At 39.7% G+C, this 1,660-nt stretch overlaps 1 protein-coding gene across 1 annotated transcript in view; it reads left to right on the top strand.

Moving 5' to 3' along the window:
• KRT23 (keratin 23) overlaps positions 1 to 769 on the top strand; it is a 24,927-nt gene extending 24,158 nt beyond the window's left edge. Inside the window, exon 8 of the mRNA XM_019638589.1 lies at positions 553 to 769. Coding sequence (XP_019494134.1) covers positions 553 to 610 — 58 coding nt within the window. The 3' untranslated portion in view covers positions 611 to 769. The remainder of the gene's footprint in view (positions 1 to 552) is intronic.
• The last annotated feature ends 891 nt before the right edge of the window (positions 770 to 1,660 follow it).

Genomic DNA, 1,660 nt, shown 5'->3' with positions numbered 1-1,660 from the left:
GGCTCCAAAGGAAGGAAGGTTTAGGGAATAGTTTAGCCTAACAGCAGATTCGTAAGAGAATTGAGGTATCTAGATTTTCAATCTGTTATTTCTGACCACCTCAGGAAATAACAATAGCTGCCCACAAAAAGGGCACATCTATTCTATGACCTAAGAGAAAGGGTTAGAAATTTTTTTAAAATACATGAATAGTTATAGGACCAAACTGTGAACAGTCTGCGGGTGGGGTGGGTACGACTTCAGATCCACACCCTAGAAAGGATCCTGCTGGGGCCAAGCCTGCAGGCGGCTAGAAGGATGGAGGTAGTTCGGGAGACTTTCCCTAACCCCAGGGTTAGTGAGAGGTGGTACTCCCTGCCTTCTGGACCCAGGGTCCTCCCCTGAACTCATGACCTTGAGACTATATAGTCATGAGACTATAAAGCTCAGAGAATTATCCTCATTAAAAAGCTATGAATTTACAAGCAGGCAAAGGAAGTGAGGTCATCTTGAGAAGTTTTTATGATTGTTGCCAAAACTAACATGACCTTTAACTTTTTATCACTTTTATAGGACAATGGAAGACTCTAAGCTGAGCATGAAAGGTAAAAAAATTTCTTTCATTGTTTGAATCTTAAAAAAAAAATCAGCATATTTATCCATTCTGTAGTATTCATAATCTTAGCGTACTCCCAAATGTCCAGTGTTTAATTTTTCTTTTACTCCCCAGTGGCCAGGAATTTATAATTAACAAATTAGGTAATACAGAACAAAGTGAGCTCTCAATATTATCCTCAACAATATAGATGAAAGCTCTTCACAAGCAATAGATAAAAATAATCATTAATATTATTATATCTCTATTAAGTAACAGAATCTGTTTACTAAATTCCTAGGAAATTACAAGGAAATGGTTTCATGCAAGTTCCCGAACTACATTGAACCCTACTGTGAACACTATATATGAACACTACTGTCCCATGAGATTTTAATTGTGTGTTATGAATAATGTGTTCTATGGCCAGATGTGGCTGGGAAGAGCATGTACCCTTATCCTCTTTGTTGAAGAGCCGTCTTGTGTTTCAGTCTGTTAAAGATGGAACAAGTGCTGGGTAAGAGAAAAGAGACAAGAAAGAGAAAGAAGTAACAACAAAAGTTCTACTTTGTTTAACCCAGTGTCCCCGAATATCTTTGACCTGGGAGCTCTATTTTCTCAGATTACCTTTCCCATCTCACAGAAAAATTCCAAGACATCAGCCTAGGACAAGTGGCACGTTCTGATTCATTTGTGGTAAAAATGTCCTAAGGCATTAGAGATTCAGAGAATCAGAGTTCGAGTAACCATCACAGAACAGCTGGTCTAACTGCGACCCCTCTGCAAGGTCCCAACAGATGGTCCTTCCACCTCTTCTCACCCAAGTCCAGAGATGGGGAACCCATTACTTGATGAGGTGGCCCAATCGACTGTTGGAGAGGTTTGATTTGAACAAAGTTCTCCCTGTATCTCTGTTAACAGTTTCAATTCTTCCCTCTGGTTTAGAATCAATTTGTTGAGGTCAACAAAGCCCTTACTCAAATAAATCGTGTCTTTGAAAAGTGTGACCATAATAAACATCCCTGGCTTCTTGCCCATCCCTCACATGGCATGCTTTCTAGATCTTGAAATTAGGTGCCCAGAATG

Source organism: Hipposideros armiger, unplaced genomic scaffold (assembly GCF_001890085.2).
Source record: "Hipposideros armiger isolate ML-2016 unplaced genomic scaffold, ASM189008v1 scaffold_40, whole genome shotgun sequence".
NCBI lineage: Eukaryota > Metazoa > Chordata > Mammalia > Chiroptera > Hipposideridae > Hipposideros > Hipposideros armiger.
The sequence above is the reverse complement of the archived record's forward strand: the minus strand, read 5'-3'. Positions and strand labels throughout refer to the sequence as shown.